Source organism: Seriola lalandi, unplaced genomic scaffold (assembly GCF_002814215.2).
Source record: "Seriola lalandi dorsalis isolate HSWRI2012SDOR001 ecotype SW California unplaced genomic scaffold, Sedor1 jcf7180002054961, whole genome shotgun sequence".
Taxonomy (NCBI): domain Eukaryota; kingdom Metazoa; phylum Chordata; class Actinopteri; order Carangiformes; family Carangidae; genus Seriola; species Seriola lalandi.
The window spans coordinates 89,643-105,680 of record NW_019525512.1 but is presented as its reverse complement, the minus strand read 5'-3'; the positions used below and the strand labels follow the sequence as shown (position 1 = coordinate 105,680).

At 43.7% G+C, this 16,038-nt stretch overlaps 1 protein-coding gene across 1 annotated transcript in view; it reads left to right on the top strand.

The window, feature by feature from the left end:
- celf2 (cugbp, Elav-like family member 2) overlaps positions 1–16,038 on the top strand; it is a 196,909-nt gene that overhangs the window by 171,550 nt on the left and 9,321 nt on the right. The window contains exons 9-12 of the mRNA XM_087170811.1: positions 775–838; positions 6,513–6,647; positions 10,180–10,308; positions 14,051–14,230. Of these exons, the coding sequence (XP_087026937.1) occupies positions 775–838; positions 6,513–6,647; positions 10,180–10,308; positions 14,051–14,230 (508 nt within the window). The remainder of the gene's footprint in view (positions 1–774; positions 839–6,512; positions 6,648–10,179; positions 10,309–14,050; positions 14,231–16,038) is intronic.

Sequence of the window (16,038 nt, the reverse complement as noted above, 5' to 3'; positions counted from 1 at the left end):
CCCCTCTCAGCCTTGTCAGGACTCCTCTGGTACAAAGTTGTGGCTCTAACCCCTCGACTCATTTCTCTTCATGTTTTCAAATTAACAGCCCGAACCCCCTTTAAAACAGACGTCTCACAGAGTCTGTGATTTGGATTGTGAATTTGTTTGATCCTAAGTGCAATTTGCACCTGTCTGTTCAACCAAGGGGAAACAGAGCTCAGACAAACATCCATCCTTTACTGGATATTGATTTTTTTTTTTTTTGGGCAAAAAATAAAAATAACAATAAAATAAATGAGATAAAAAGTGTTTTGTGAATTGGGCTCCAAGATTTTTCAGCCCTCTTTCTCAGCCTTTTTGAAAAGATTAAGCTCTATTCTGGAGGAAAAAAAAAAAATCACACACACAATAGAAACAAGATGTTAATTTGCTGTTAATTCGAGTCTTTGAAGGATGAGTTTTTGACAGCATCAGTATTCCACTTTTGTTTTGGAATCTAATTAGTCGGCTAGATTAGAGCTTTCATGCTCAACTTGTCTGAGAGAATCATGGTGGAATATAAACAGTGTTTGCTTAGAGGAGAGATCAAACTATATTAGCAGCTCATTTACTCATCGAGCACTGATGCAAAAACCACATTGCTAAACCGCTCATTACGAGTTTAGCTTCCCAGTGTAGCATTGTATAGACATGAAATAAGCTTCCTGTATCCTCCCAGCTCACTTCATTTTCTTTTTTCTTCCTTGTCTCCCCTCCTCTTCTTCTCTCTCTTCCTTTCTCTCTTGCCATCAGTTGCTTCAGCAGGCAACCTCCTCCGGTAACCTAGGAGCCTTCAGCGGGATCCAGCAGATGGCCGGTGAGTCAAAAAATCAGTCGATAAACCCCCCCCCCCCCCCGAAAGCACGATCTACCGCGGCAATGGACTCTTTGTTGCACCTCTCTTGTTATTTCTTTTTCCACAGACTTCTAAAAGAGGACCAAAGAGCATAACAGATGAACTCGCGTGGTGGAGTAAAGAGAGATCTTTGCCCTGAAGATTTATTAACTGTTGCTAAGATTTATCTTGATCTTTTAATGAGGCCAGACAAGAGTTGTGCCCTGGGCGTGTAACAGTAACACCAAGGCTTTGTCAGGGATGGATGAATCACAGAAAGGAGAGGAGGAAAAAAGAGAAAAAGGGGGGGAGTGGAGAGAAAACGGTTAAAAGTGGGTTTCTTTTAGTGGATATCTTGCTCTGCAGGCTGGCGCCATCTACTGCTCTCTTGCTGTTGGAGGGTCTGTGATCTGTCATATCCGCATCCGCATTTCCTCTCCAGAGCTTCTGCGCGTTCCAGGCACATTTTAAAGCTTTTTATGGCCATTTTTGGTGCTTCAGTTTAAAGCCAATTTAAAGAATAAAATAAAGAAAGGAAGTTAATTTAAAAAAAATCAACCAATTTTGCGAAGTGAAAGTTTTCCTTCTAAACGGGAATAAGAAAAAAAAAAAGGACACAAGGAAATAAGACGTAAAGTGGTGAGGAACAGTCTAATTCTCTTAGGTGAAGCTGATGCAATAAAAAATGCATATTGTATTAACCCAGTTCTGTATTAATCTAAGCCTTGAGCGCGCCAAGGAGCCTCCATTAAATGCTGAACAAGATAAAATCTCTGTCTTTAAGAAATATAATTTTTAGGGCTTCAAATTGAGGTTATTTAAGAATTTCAGGGACCCTCTCGTCCTCCATGACTTCTTCTCTCTTTCCATTAAACTCTTCCTCCCCTTCCCCGCCACTCTCTCTTCTCTCTTCTATTTATTTAAAGCCTCTTTTTTTGCAGATACTCTTGCACCTCCCGCCCTCTTCAATCACAGTCTCCTCATCTCACCTTCCCTCCAGTCTGTTCTATCCTCTGCTCTTCTTCTTCTCTTTCTTCCTCCTCCCCACTTTGGGTTTCTCAGCGAGGTGTCAGCTTTTAATTGTGCGCTGTTTAGGGGAAACGCTAAATGATCCGAGTGCGATGGGAGTGTTTAAGGCGGAGAGCCCGGCCTCGTGTCCTCCAGTTTTCTGTGGTGTTCCCCTCGGGTTACATCGCCTTGAAATTTCCCTGTGGCCGTTTTTAAAACTTCTTTTTTCTTCTCTTTCTGTTGAGCTCAAACACACATTATCCTGACAAATAACACACACTCACATGGATAAATAGGCTGTGGGATTTGGAACCAAGGGCGAGTAACATAGTCTGAGTCTGGAGATCTGCTAGTCCTCCATCTGCAAGAGAGAGAGACAGAGAGAGAGAGAGAGAGAGAGAGAGCATTAGTGATTGGCAGGAGATGTGAGACAGCTGAATGACATCTGGTCCCAGTCTTTAACACGAGGAGCTGCAGAGCTGAGAGGCTTCAATTACACCAATGAGCATTCAATTAGACGCAGCCAACGCCAGCCTGGTGCAGCCCAGCTCTGCCATACAGGCTGCATGGAGCGCACACACACACACACACACACACACACACACACACACACACACACACACATATGTACTCACACACTCACGTACCATCTGCACAGCCCGGATACTCCGACTCTGATGTGGGAAGTAGATTGTATTTGTCGCACACTGTCTCTCTTTCTTCGCCTCCTCTCTCCTTCTCTCTCTGTGCGGCTTCATCTCTACTTTATTCCCCTCTAACCCAGTTATTTTTATCTCCTGCCTGCTCCTTTTCTCCTTATAACTGTCTTGAAAATGTATGTTCAATGAGGGAGATAGCCTTTGACAAATGCAAGGAAGAATTGGTGTAGAGCTGCTTTGAGAAAAAGGTGCAGAGAGAGAAAAAAAAGAAGAGGTTGCACAGAAAGAGAGCTGCTACCGAGTCGTCTTTGTCATCCGCATGAGGGAAAGAAAAGGAGAGGGCCTGGAAAAACCAAGAAGAGAAAAGAAAGGCTGGGGAGAAACGAAGGTAAAGAAAAAGACAGAGCAGAGGATGGAGAAAGTGGGAACTGGAAGGGAGGAAGAAAAGGAGAGGAAATAGGGAGGCAAAGACATGAAAGGGCACAAGTGAATGAAAGGGGAAGGAGGAAAGGAAAACAGAAAAGGCAGGAAATGAGGAGGAATTGGGCGTTGAAGGTGTCGGGAAAGGAAAGAAAAGACCGTGAAGGTAATGAAAAAGGAATAAGAGAAAGAAAAGAGGAGGAAGGAAAGTGGGAATAGGAAAAAGGACAAGGGAAAAATACAATGAAATGAATGAAAGGAAACGGAAAACAGAAAAGGAAAATTAAAGAATAGGAAGAGGAAAGGAAGATAAAGACAAAAGAAAGGATGGAATATGAAATTGGGAAGAACAGGAAAAAAAAACATAAAATGAAATAAAGGGAAAAAGGAAATATATGTTTATGTTTCCCTTTTCCCTTTTGATTTCCTTTTATGAGATGATGAAGAAAATTAAAGAATAAAAGAGAGGGAACTGGTAGAAGATGGTAGAAGAAGAGGAAGCAAATGAAGAGGAAATAGAAAAAGAAAAGACAGGAAGGAGTACAAGAAGAGGGAGGGCAAAAGGAAAGAGATAAAGGAAGAGGTGAGGGCAGTGAATGCAACACAAATGCTCTACAATGATTATTCGTTTACATCGTGAAGTGACGTGATAAAATCCTTTAAACTTTGAGCCTCTGGTCAGAAATAAAATCTCCCTCCATTACAATAAAGAGCCGTGGAGGAGAGCGCTCGTCCTGCTCGTGTGCAGCTTTATCTTCAACAACAACAGCAAAACAACAGCGTCTGAATTAGTGTGGGATTTGAGCATGCGTTCAGCGAGTGTGATAGAGCGAGTGACGGCGACGGCTGTTTGATTCCCGCCTTGCGTACAAATAGAAATCCATTTTAGCTTTTGATGTATCAGAGAAAATTGGAGAAAATCGCTTTGAAAACAAGATTGGTTTTGGCTTCGGTGCGCTCGTAAGTAAGCACAGATGAGTAAAGAGGGGAAAAAAAGAAAAAATTCACACCCGAATGTACATGCTCATTATACTGCGAGCACACACACACACACACGTTTTAACTTTGCTTTACGCACACACACACACACACACACACACACACACACACACTTCCCGCTGCTCAACAACCTGAAAACAAGAACACAGCGTTTAGGAGCTGGCAGTTGTCTCTCTCTCTCTCCCTCTCTCTCTCTCTCTCTCTCGCTTTTATTTTATTTATTTTATTTATTTCATTTACCAGTGAGGACTGAGAGTCCCAGTGATGGATGCAGCCATCTGTTGTCACTGGCTGCGTTGGGGTCTGGTCGTCCGGGTGAAGGATATCTTTGTTTAGATGTTGCAAAACCTCGAACCCCTTCACCACGGTGTGAAAAACCAAGATGGATCTTCTTCATGGTGTCTTGTTTGTGTGCGTCTATTTGTATGTGTGTGTATGTGTGTGTGTGTGTGTGTTTATTTTCTTTTTTTTGTTTGTATGTGTGTGTGTGTGTGTGTGCGTGCGTGTGTGTGTGTGTATTCCCATGGTACTGTATATACATCCAGACTGTATATACGACACATACACCTCACATTGACAGTGTCCACCCTTTTTTAACTTGTACTCTAACAACAAGCTCATGAGTCAAAGGCTTCTTCTTCTTCTTCTTCTTGTTCTTCTTCTTCTGTGGTAAGACCAACTTCTGCTCTGGTGACTGGGTCTGTTTTATACACACACACACACACACACACACACACACACCTGCATAAACGCATTCACATTCATGAAGTAAGGTGTAAGGTGGAGTTGTATTCACAGAAGGTGCTTTATAGCCTCTGCTACAGCATCATTTAGGTGTTGGCATGTGGTCATTAATTATGCTTAAGCACAGGCCCGTATGCTAATGCCACAGAGCAGATTAACAGTGAGGAGCCTGCAGGTGTCCTGAGGTACGGCACAGTGCTGGCCAATGGGAAGTCTCAACCATGAGTAGAGTCTGACTGATCGTTACCAGGCCGATATCCAATGATGAGAGAGTTATTGATGTCACAGTCGACAGATATGCAAATAGAAATAGTATTGCATGAATGTTTTTTTATTTTTTTATTTTTGCCCTTATCTTTTTTTTAACCCATTAAGTGTCAGCACTGTTTGAAAACGACCCCAAAAAACTTGATGTTCACTAAAAACCTTTATCACTCACGTAGAAACATGAAATAAAAACCTTTTGAAAGCTTCGTCAGTTTAACCAGACTAAAAAAGTGCAGGTGTGAAATTATTATTTATTGTGAATCACTGGCTTCGCCTTGGAAATTGTAAAAAAAACATTTTCAGTTTAGTTCAACTGTTTTTTAACGTCTATTGATTTTCTTTTGAAGAATGTTGATGAGCATCAGAGTAAAGTCAGTGATTTACAATAAAAAACCAAAGGTTTAAGGTCTCACTTCGTGTTTCTACCCGATTCAGAGGCTGGGAAATAAAGGTTTTTAGTGGCAGCGCGGCGTCAGGTGAATCTTTACATTTAGCTAGCGGAGCCTTGACTCTCTGTGTCGCAGCTCAGCAGGTTGAAGTCAGTGTGTGAGTCTTACCATCCAGGTAACGGCTGTAATCTGCTTCGGTATCGCTCCACAAACCACTGACAAAACAAACCAAATACATTTCCCATGATGGCTCTCACCTTCCTGACGCGCATTTCAGCGAATCACGGTGCGTTTCATCGGTCACATGTCATAAAAATGATGTAATCATAAATTACTCTGGACTTAATGGGTTAATTAAAGTGTAAAATACAGTGTTTTTGCTTTATTTTTGCTTTTATCAACAGTTATTTTTATAAAATACTGTTTAAAATTGACGACCCAGCTTGTATTTATTGTAATTTTCTTCAGTAAAGTTCATTGATCATCTGTAAAAACAAAAATATCATGTTTTAAGTTAAGAGTTTATTATTTTAGTTTATTTGACAGGGACAACGCAGGAGCTGTAAGTTAGCCAGCGTTAGCTTAAAAAGCTAAACGTTCTCTGTTAGCCCCGCGGCGGACCTGGTATCCGTCAGGCTCTAATCATGACGCAGAGTTATAGAGATACAGGTCTTTACTCACCTGCTGCACTTTCATTTATACGAGCTCAAACTAGCTGAGCAACAAGGTGCCGGTAAAAACCTGGAGAACAAGACGAGGAAGGTTATTTTGTCGGGTCCTTTCCTCCCTGAGCTTTAGTCTAGTGCTGCTCCAAGTTCAACCAGATCAGTGAGATTATTTCTGCCTCAGAGAAAATGCACCAAACCTAAACACTGCAACAGCTGCTTTCGCCTGATTCAAACACATCTGGGACTTTGTTTGTGAAATCAGCTGTTGTAGTGTTTTGCCTTCACACTCCACACACTCTCTTAGACAAGAGCAGGAAACATAACGACGAGTAGTTCACCCACACACTCCACTGTTGTCCTCTCTCACCTGCGGACAGCCGGCAGCTCTCTCATGTTCAGTGCTGTCCTGTGGTACACTTGTCCCGGTCCAGCCAGGCGACCCGGCCACGCCTCAGCCTCGCTCCCCAGGTTTGACACCACCCTCTCTGGCTCCTCTCTCCAGGTATGAGTGCTCTGCAGTTGCAGAACCTGGCCACTTTAGCGGCGGCAGCGGCGGCGGCCCAAAACTCAGCCAGCCCCTCCACCGCAAACCCCCTGTCCTCCAACGCCGCCTCCCTGGGAGCGTTGGCCAGCCCAGGTAACGCCGCAGCCTCTCAGGTTGGGGGGTCCGACGCCGGGGGTCGGGGAGGGGGCCCAACGCCTGCCTACGTTTCTCCGCTCTCCACCGTTGCCATTACCAAGTGTTGTCGCTCCCACGTGATCCCCCGGCACTTCACCGCCATCACCGACACCATCAACCAACCATCGTTGCCGAAAACATAACCATCTCCATTGTTCAGACCCTCGTCAGTGTTGTTGGCACATCCCCATGGTGTGTGTAACCCACCGCTCCTCAGACCTCCATCTTAGAAGAGAAACCATGCTGTGTTGTCGATGCGCCGCCTGCCTCTGCGTCCTCCTGTCTTTGAACACCTCACTCCCTCACCATGTGACCAGCAGCCACGCCATCCCGTGATACACGCACTGTATATGTGTGCGCGTGTGCATGTACTGTATGTGTGTGTGTGTGTGTGTGTGTGTGTGTGTGTGTGTGTGTGTGTGTGTGTGTGTGTATGTGTGTGTTTTGTGCTTCAATGTTTCCCATGTAGGAACCTTAGGACAGTAGATGTGTCGTTTCCCGGCAGACAGGGGACTTTTTTGTTGTCTGCACCTCTGTGTGTGTGTGTGTGTGTGTGTGTTGGTGTTGTGTCTCCGCTCATGGCTTTAGGAGGGGGGGGGTTTAAAGGGAGAGTTGGGGGTTATTTGACGTGGTGTGTTACCTGCAGTAGATTCTGCTCAGCGCTGTAGCAGGAGCAGCAGGAGCAGCAGGAGCACAGGTACGCTAGCAGAGCGATATCCTGCTGTGGGCGGGGCCAGCAGAAAGAAACGTGTTTTAGACACCGAACCAATCCAATATCCGTTAAAATTTTGCTTCATGCTGAATATTTCCAGGCGGTTTATCTTCCCAGGAAAACAGCACTTTCCTCTGGCGCTGTATTTTGCCGCTTTCTGGTTCACTCAGCTGGAAAACGTCCCTGTGTTCACGGGAAGATAAACCGCCCCAAAATATTTCCGCATGAAGCGTACATTTAAAGGGATATTGGATCGTTTCTGTGGAAGTTTTTTAAAAGCATCTCAAACGCGTCATCTCTGCTGGCCCCGCCCACAGCAACACACCGCCCTGCTGGTGCTCCTCCTCCTCCTCCTGCCCCTCCCCCTCCTCCCGCTCCTGCTGCACTCTCCTGATCTGAATCTGCGACGACAACCTCACACAACCCCACGTCAGACAACCCCCAACTCTCCCTTTAAGAACTACCAGCTCTGAACTGGATTCAGGTTAAATATCGCCACCTTCAGATTCTCTCCTTCCCTTTTTCTCCCGCACCGCCTCACCCTCCTCCTCCTCCTCCTCCTCCTCCTCCTCCTCCTCTCCTTGTGTTCCTTCTCGTTGCCCTCGTCTTTCGCTGCTGCCCTCCTTTTGACAAGCTCCCTGTTTCTGCTCCATCATTCTCCCCTTTCATGTCGGCTCGGCCTCGCTTCAGCAGCCGTGGTTTTGCTGTCTCTGTTGGAGCGCACTCCCAACAGAGCATGAATATGAAGAGCCCCCCACCACCACCACCACCACCACCCCTCTTCTTCTTCTTCTTCTCCTTGCTGCTCCACATTAACGCTTACACCACTTCCATCCCACTTCCACCAGGCTGCCATGAATGCTCCCTTCTTCTTCCTCTTCTCTCATCTCTCTATACTTTTCACCTTCTCCCTTTCACTCCATCCTCTCTCTCTCTCTCTCTCTCTCTCTCTCTCTCTCTCTCTCTGAATATCAGTCACACCTTGAATGGCACACGCTCAGGTTGAGCTGCTCAGTGTGAATGAGTGGCGCTATACTGCATGTGTCAATGAAACTGAAAACGTCACTCCAGTTTGATAAATATAGACAGTTCTGCATGGAGACAGGCCAGCGTTTTCTTTTTTCTTTTTTGCTTTTTTGTTTTTGTTTTGCACCCTGTGCCGACATAATGCTCCTTCTATCACACCATTTCTTAATATATTCACTGGCAATCCTGCTTTGTTGGCACCGCTTTGATGAGATCAAGGGTAAATGAATAGATGAATCTTTTTTTTTTTTTTTTTTTTGTCTAAAAATAGAACAAGGTTGCGAGCTTTGTGCACCATACTTCCTGCCATCTCACCCACCCACCCACTCACTCACATGGTAGCTCATGTACAGTATGGCACACATTTCACATGTGGTGTGTGTTCAAAGGTGTATGTGTGTGAGTTTGTGTCGACTTCACTCGTCGTCTGTTGTTGTGTGTCGTTGTGTTTAAGTGTCAGTGACGACTGTGGTTAAAAAAAACAAAACTGCTCGAGGAAGAGTCTTTTATATGAACTGTGAATGAGAAAGTTTCACAATCTTCTGAAAGTAGAAGCTCTGATTGTGCTCTTGCCTTTCTGTACATACAGTGTGTCTGCTTTTATGGATGGTCCTTGTGTGTTTTTCTTTTTGTATAATTTTGTATATTTATTCCCGATCGAAACAAAGCATACAGAACTCCTCTGTGAAGCCGTAGATGTGTTTGTCATCTCCATATAATTTTTATATGTGGGGTCAAGGTGCTGCAGCTGTGTCAGATTAATTAAAGGTGCTACTCACGCCATCAAATCAACTTTGGTGTAGAGCCGCTAAAGAATGAGACCACTGTGGAGAAGATTGGTTTAACTCAAGTGCTTCTCGTCATAGTTTTTCTCCCTTCACGCTTATTAATAACAAACACATCGTTAAGCGATTTCATCTTTACCCAAACACAAAGCTGGAGCTGGAGCTGGAAGAAAAGCGCCCAGTTCCTCCTCGACTCGCCAAAGAAATCTGACCAGACAAAATCTTCTCAGACCTTCACAGAAACATTCATTCAGCCCGTGTCCTAATGAAAGGAGATGTGAGTTTTTAAATCCGCACCTGGATGTCGGATCTGCATCAGAATACACACACACACACACACACACACACACACACACATCAGAGCGGCGAGTCAGTCGTTTAAACTCTCCGGGTTAAATACCATCGCGTCACTCAGTGTCCGCCGTCTGCACCCGCCTGGTCGCAGTGTCACGGCCGCGCTTTCAACAACCAAGAATTGAGTAACATAATATGGACACTAATCAACTTCACCACAGTTTCCATTAAAAGTCTCTCAGGTATTTTATTTTATTTTTTAATAGATATAATATCCTGCGAACTTTTCAAACGAGCCGCGGTCTGAAAACATGACCTCCGCTGCTGGAGGTGAAAATGTCTTCTCCGAGTCTTCTCAGCAGTGGTTTCAGTTGTTGCAGTCATAACATAAATATTGCAAAATTCTGACAATTTGCTGATGTTGAATGGCCACACGTAGCACCTTCTGTACGGATTGTATAAAAGCCGAGCTGTGTGCAACAGCCTGACTTTTTAATTTGTGTTTAAAAGGAAAGCCTTCACCTCAAACCGAGGAAACTTGTTAGATGCTTGTATAACACGTCTGCTTCTTTGTCTCCTACTCTCCCTCTTTACCTCTGTCCTCATCCCTCCTTTCTCTTTTCCTTTCCTCCTCCCTCTTCTTCTTCTTCTTCTTCTTCTTCTTCTCCCCTAGCAGCGGGCACCACAGCCAGCTCCAACGCCGGCGCCATGAACTCTCTGACCTCTCTGGGCACCCTGCAGGGCCTGGCAGGCGCAACTGTGGGCCTGAACAACATTAATGCACTAGCAGGTAGCGTCAACAGTGAGTATTCACCCTGCCATCAGCCACTCCACCTCCACCCACACCTCCACCTCCGACCATCGGCACCCAACTGCAACATCACCACCACCACGTGTGAGTGGATGCAGAGAGACGCAGTGTTACGGCTACACAACACAGCAATCACTACAGTTTGATTGATGTGGATTTGTAAAAGCTTTTCCACATGATTTTGTTACTAAAACTGTTTTTGACTTATTTAAATGAAAGATTTAAATCAATAATTCACCTTATTTTTACATTAAACTCCATATTTTACAACAATAATATGATAGAAAGATGAAACAAAGATGGATAAAAGAGAAGAATTCAACAAATGCACAACAAACACTAAACTCCACTGAGTTTCCTCCATCTCTCTGTGTCTCTGTTTGACTTGTAAATGAATTGTCTTCACTCTCTCAATGACGGCTGCCTCACCCATTCATCTGACCACGGATATTTCCTCCACCCATCCATCCATCCATTTCCTCCATTTCCTCCATCCTCTCCATCCGCTTCCTGGTTGTGTGCGGGGTTGTGCTTGCTGTTGGAGCGCTGGTGTGCCGTCCCGGCGGAGTTGGCGGCGTGCTGCCGTCACCGCACGCGGCTGTCTGTGTGGGACCGTGTGTCGTAGTCGTCTCACATCGTGTTGTGTTTCTGTGTGTGTGTGTGTCGCTGTTCTGTTTTCCCTCATCCGTACGAAGGGGTTCGAAGTTTAGAGGAGGTAAAGCTGCCAGTTTTGTCACGACACGTACTTCTGCATCCATGTGACGATTTTCATGTTCCCAAAATAAATACAGAATTTGATCATTTTCAGGCCAAAATGTGACAATTCTTCTGATAAACTGACAAAATTGGGGCATTTTCCAGCGATAAAAGGACAAAATGTTATAATTTTATGCCAAAACGATGTAATTTGATTAGTTACATGCCAAGAAGTTACAAGTCCTGCCCAGAACATGCAAATTTTTATAAATTTTGTGCCAAGAAAATACAAAATTAGACAATGTTCATGCAAAAAAACACAAAACATGTCAAAATAATTTGCATTTTAAAAAAAAAAAAATACAATTCTGATAAATTAAATGTCAAATGTACAAACTGTGACAATTTTCATCTCATAAAATACAGAATATGTCAGAGTTTATGCCAGAAATACATTTGACAAATCTACTGTTGACAGTTTTCATGCTACTGTTCCATTTTCATGGATAAAAATTACAAAATTTGTCGTATGTAAATAAGTTTAACAATTTTCAGTCCAAGAAAATTCAAAAAATTCACCATTTGCCGCCAAAAACTTCTTAGAAAGATATACAGAGACACTTATTTGATATAATACTTTATAGTTTCACTCTCATTCTCTTAAAAGTGTGGTTGGATCCAGAGCAGACACTCGTGTGAGTTGGTATTGACTGCACAGCTTGTGCGGCGTGTGTCCTGCCTCTGACCTCCGGGGGGACGGGGCTGGGATCTTAATCAGCGCTGTTATGACAGCAGAGATCCTGTAGCACCGGCCTCTTCCACCACATTATTCTCCTCTGACCTTTACCGGCTCCTTGGCTGCCGTAGCTGTATCCGCTGTGTAAATCATATATGCGTCCACTTGAGCGCACACAGGTACAGAAACATAGGACATGCGCACGCACACACACACACACACACACGCACATGCTCGTCCTTTCAAAAGGAACGGGTCGCTTTCACTTTGCATCCCATTTTGTCCCCGCTAACCCTTCTCTCCTCTTCATGCACTCTCCTCACCCACTCTCCTCAGCCGCCCCCCCCCCCACCTAAAAACCACCACCACCACCAACCGCCCTCATTTAAACACATCTAGGCCTTAATTGAATTGCAAAGGTCACCAGTGCAATTATTCCTGAATAAATGAGTGACCTATAATCCAGAGCTCTGCGGTGATAATTTATTTCACTGTGTCTGACGGTGAGGCGACAGGACACCGAGCCAATGTCAGACCCCCTCAGACAAGTTGCCCTCCGTGGTGATATTAAGCCGTTACAAGCAACTAATGAGTGTTACTGCTGCGTTCTTTCACTTTTTAAACTCCCCCCTTCTCCCCCCCTCCCTCCCTCCCTCCCTCCCCCGGCTCCACGCATCCGTCTTCACCCCTAAAGTGAGACGTCACGGGCTGGAAAAGCTCCGACTATCAGACCTCGCTGTTGATGTTTTGACTTCGCCGTCGTGAACGTGTCGGGGAGATAATTCTCCTGCGATACTTCTCGAAATGTAGTGGATCACACGGACGTCTGGTTTCTCCTGTCGATACCTGTGCAGCTTATCTGGAATTTAAATTTCTACTGAACAGATAAATCTGTCAGTATGTCTTTCTTTGTCATTTCATTTGGAGGGGACTTTAAAGATCCCCCATACCGGCTCGTCTCGGATAAGCTGTGTTCGCATTTTGGTTTATCACCGGGCGAATCACCAATATTGATTCAGCGAGGCGGCTTTATTTATAAAAGACATTTCATATACAGGGCAGATCAGAGTTTATGGAAAGCACTGAGGCCGACAAAAACATACTGAAAGGCAAAACATCAGAAAAACAAAGTCAAGAGAGTAAAATAGGAATATAGAAGTACTGTAAAATAGAAAGAATAAATTAAATACTGCAGATGTGAAAGCAGCTTGAGTATTACACAGTTTTTAACTTTCTTCTACATTATCTCTTAAGGCACTTTGAAATTCTTCAAATCTCTTGTGAAAACAAACGTTTGCTGAAGTGGATGAATCGTTTTAGTGCTTGAAATTGGTTCGTCAAAGTCTTAGGTTCCTAAAAATAGAGCAACATGTGAGTAAAATAAGAGATAGATATATAATAAATGTGTTGTTTGTCGCTTTTATTATTACCAAATTTTAGAGGCCTGCTGAGAAAGTGGAGAATCTACAGATTCTCACAACATTCAGACCGTATTTCTGCGCTTTATTATCGCAAAAATATGAATAAAAACATCCGTCCGGCTCGAGAAACTTGCGATGCACTATTTTAAAAAGATTTTTCAAAAATAATACACATTTTTTCCCCCTGAAACCCTGACTCCTCGCTACCCATAATGCCCCTCTGTTATTTCTAAAACAAACAAACGCATCATGATGTAAAAACATGTAGATAAACCCTCCTTTACCACTGAGCAGTGCTGTCACTAAAGCAGTAAAAGTAGCCCACAGCTTATGGAGCCGGTTCTAATCACCAAAGAGGCTGTTTTATGCTTTAGGTGGCCGTGAATTACTCGCCCGCGCCCGTGGTTATAAAGAGTGTTTTCACGCCATTATTCTGCTGTTTTTCACTGCGTCCTGTTGTTTTTGTCGACACTGTGTCTTTATGCGTGTGCATGCATCGCTGCGTGCTTTTTATCTCCAGTTGGCCTGTGTGCAGCTCTGGCTGTCATCAGCTACACTCATATTGTACTTTATTGTGTTGATACTAATTGTGTGTGTGTGTCCTGTGTTAGCTGTTGTGTTCCTGTGGCGTGTGGACACAGTATTGGTGTGTCTTCTGTGTGTGACATGACGTGTGTGTAACTAACAGTACTGTCTGTGTGGACGTCAGTGTGTGTGTGTGTGTGTGTGTGTGGCGTCTGTTGTCGTGTATGTGTTAGTGTGTGTTAGTGTGTGTATGTGTGGTTAAAAAAACACAACCTTCAGTGGGAGCGCTAATGAGTAAGTGCACTCTTCTTTCTTTATTGTTGGGTTTTATGTAAAGTTGCTCAAATGCTCTCAGGTATGGCGGCTCTAAACGGAGGCCTGGGCGGCGCAGGGCTTACCAACGGCACGGCGGGCACCATGGACGCGCTGACGCAGGCTTACTCAGGGATCCAGCAGTACGCCGCCGCAGCGCTGCCCACCCTCTACAGCCAGTCCCTGCTGCAGCAGCAAGGGGCCGCCGGCAGCCAGAAAGAGGGTCAGTAGCATGAGGCCGTACGTCAGTACATCACTGCTGCTCAATGTTTCCTCCAGGATTCACTCTGTACGTCTCACTCTGAGACATTTAAAGCTCCTCCGGTCTAAAGGTCTCTGTCCATGTGTAGTGTGATTATAGATCAGGTCTATGTTTTATATTAATACTGTGAAAGTATCAAAGCCTCAGTCCACAGAGAAACGCACACAGCCTGTATTCAGAAACTGAGCCTTAAAACCAGCCGTCAACAAAGCAGTCACCAAGCCGCGCCCACCTGGACCCACCATCCAAACCTTGCAGGATCTGGTTTCTCTGAGTGGTTTACCCGAAATCTGCTATATATATATTTTTATTCGTCAGCCAATCAGAAGAGAGGCTCAGAGCCTCCTCTCCTCTGATTGGCTCACCGACCTGTTGTTACTAGAGCTGCAGAGAGAAGCCTGAGAGAGGAGATGTCAAACTAAAAACAAAAAAAAAAACACCAGAAAAATATAAAATAACTTTAAATGCAGCTGAAACTTATGTTTATTATTGTAAAAAAATATTAATATTGATAATATGAATCTGTAGTGATGTAATATCTTGGTAAAATCTCACATAAACCCCTTTAAGTGAAGAGCTTCTTATGGACAATCAGTGTAGCGGTGATTATGTGATATGTACAATAAATATGTGAAGAGACACTTTTACAATTTACCCCAAATTTTATTGAAAATGTTTTTTTATTATTTAAAAAGTTGAACTACAACCTGTTGAAATCTGATTTTTTTTTTCCACAGATAAGTTTATTGTTTTTCTTTCTTTCTTTTTTGTCCAATGAAATTATTATTTTACTGAAAACTATGTGTTTATTCTATATATACAATATATATTTATAATCTCAGATTTAAAACACTTGGACCAAAGCATCTTAATCTCATTATTCAGGTTTTAAATCAACTGAAAATTAATTACAGAAATTTCTTTTACAATCAAAATGAAATCTGAGTTATTCTGAGACATCAGTGTTTAATCAGCCCTCTCTCTATGAATATCCTCAATATTTTCGTTGATAGGTGTACATGTAATTTTATATATATATATAAAATATTATATTATATATCAGTGCTGTTGCCGAGCGCCACCTTCACACAGATCCTGGCGGCTGAAGTTAAATCTACACAAAAGCTTTAGACGACAGCGCTGAATACAAACCAGATGATGAAATGTCTCGTAAAACAAACAGAGCCTCATACTGTTTGTTTGTGCGCTTCTCATCTCTGCTTCCAACAAAGATAAATTTGTAAAGATGCTTTCTTTCTTTGACAGTCCATCCAGAAGTTCAAAACCCTCAGGCGAGACAAAGATGTGACAAATATTCAACTCCCTCTCGGCTTCATTTAGCTACAGAGGGCATATTTAATGACTCGGAGAGATCTGACCTATTAGGCTGATTAGGATGTGTGATAGGAGGGGAGGGGGGGGGAGGGGGGTCGACCTATGACATGCAGCTGAAAGAATGAATGAATCACAAGCAACAGAACAGGGAACAAGTTGTGTTCGTGGAGAGCTGAAATATAATTATTAGATGAAAACCAAAAGCTTTCATCTTTGTTTAATGTTCAATACAATTGCAGAATGTTGTTTAAAAGCAATAACAAACTCAAGGTCATGCAATATTGTGCTAAGCGGTGTGCTTCGGCTCCGTTCCTATGACGACAGCACAGCAGTGCCGGTCGCCACAATGCAGAGCTCCCTCTCCTGCAGTTTTGCTTGAATGAAAAAACCCACTCTGACCTTATACCCGCTCTGCGTCTCTCCCCCCTCCCCCT